Source organism: Limulus polyphemus, unplaced genomic scaffold (genome assembly GCF_000517525.1).
Source record: "Limulus polyphemus unplaced genomic scaffold, Limulus_polyphemus-2.1.2 Scaffold11563, whole genome shotgun sequence".
NCBI classification, from domain to species: Eukaryota; Metazoa; Arthropoda; class Merostomata; order Xiphosura; family Limulidae; genus Limulus; species Limulus polyphemus.
In genome coordinates, this window is record NW_013677173.1 from 3,050 (window position 1) to 4,499 (window position 1,450).

The following is a 1,450-nucleotide window of genomic DNA, read 5'->3' on the forward strand; positions in this document are numbered from 1 at the left end:
TAATAGCCTTAGCTGGTGGTAAAACACGATTGGTAAACTTCACATTAATAACCTTAGCTGGTGGTAAAACACGATTGGTAAAACTTGATGTTAATAACCTTAGCTAACGGTGAAACACGATTGGTAAACATCACATTAATAGCCTTAGCTGGTGGTAAAACACGATTGGTAAACTTCACATTAATAACCTTAGCTGGTGGTAAAACACGATTGGTAAAACTTGATGTTAATAACCTTAGCTGGTGGTAAAACACGATTGGTAAAACTTGATGTTAATAACCTTAGCTGCTGGTAAAACACGATTGGTAAAACTTCGTGTTAATAGTTTTAGTGGATGGTAAAACACGGTGGATAAAACTTCACGTTAATAACCTTAGCTGGTGGTAAAACACGAGTGTTAAAACTTGATGTTAATAACCTTAGCTGGTGGTAAAACATGATTGGTAAACTTCACACTAATAACCTTAGCTGGTGGTAAAACACGATTGGTAAACTTCACATTAATAACCTTAGTTGCTGGTAAAATACGATGGGTAAAACTTCATGTTAATACTTTTAGTGGATGGTAAAACACGGTGGATAAAACTTCACGTTAATAACCTTAGCTGCTGGTAAAACACGACTTTAAAACTTGATGTTAATAACCCTAGCTGGTGGTAAAACACGATTGGTAAACTTCACATTAATAACCTTAGCTGGTGGTAAAACACGATTGGTAAAACTTGATGTTAATAACCTTAGCTGGTGGTAAAACACGACTTTAAAACTTGATGTTAATAACCTTAGCTGGTGGTAAAACACGATTGGTAAACTTCATAACCTTAGCTGATGGTAAAACATGATTGGTAAACTTCATAACCTTAGCTGACGGTAAAACACGATTTGTAAAACTTGATGTTAATAACCTTAGCTGATAGTAATACATGATTCGTAAACTTCACATTAATAACCTTAGCTGGTGGTAAAACATGATTGGTAAAACTTGATGTTGATAACCTTAGCTGGTGGTAAAACACGATTGGTAAACTTCATAACCTTAGCTGATGGTAAAACATGACTGGTAAACTTCATAACCTTAGCTGATGGTAAAACATGATTGGTAAACTTCATAACCTTAACTGGTGGTAAAACACGATTGGTAAAACTTGATGTTAATAACCTTAGCTGATGGTAAAACACGATTGGTAAAACTTGATGTTAATAACCTTAGCTGTTGGTAAAACACGATTGGTAAAACTTGATGTTAATAACCTTACCTGTTGGTAAAACACGATTGGTAAACTTCACATTAATAGCCTTAGCTGGTGGTAAAACACGATTGGTAAACTTCACATTAATAACCTTAGCTGGTGGTAAAACACGATTGGTAAACTTCACATTAATAACCTTAGCTGGTGGTAAAACACGATTGTTAAAACTTGATGTTAATAACCTTAGCTGGTGGTAAAAC

General features: G+C 34.8%; 1 protein-coding gene across 1 annotated transcript in view; it reads left to right on the forward strand.

Annotated features, from left to right (window-relative positions):
* LOC106476783 (serine proteinase stubble-like) overlaps positions 1-1,450 on the forward strand; it is a 12,206-nt gene that overhangs the window by 2,656 nt on the left and 8,100 nt on the right. Inside the window, exon 3 of the mRNA XM_022380544.1 lies at positions 560-575. Coding sequence (XP_022236252.1) covers positions 560-575 — 16 coding nt within the window. The remainder of the gene's footprint in view (positions 1-559; positions 576-1,450) is intronic.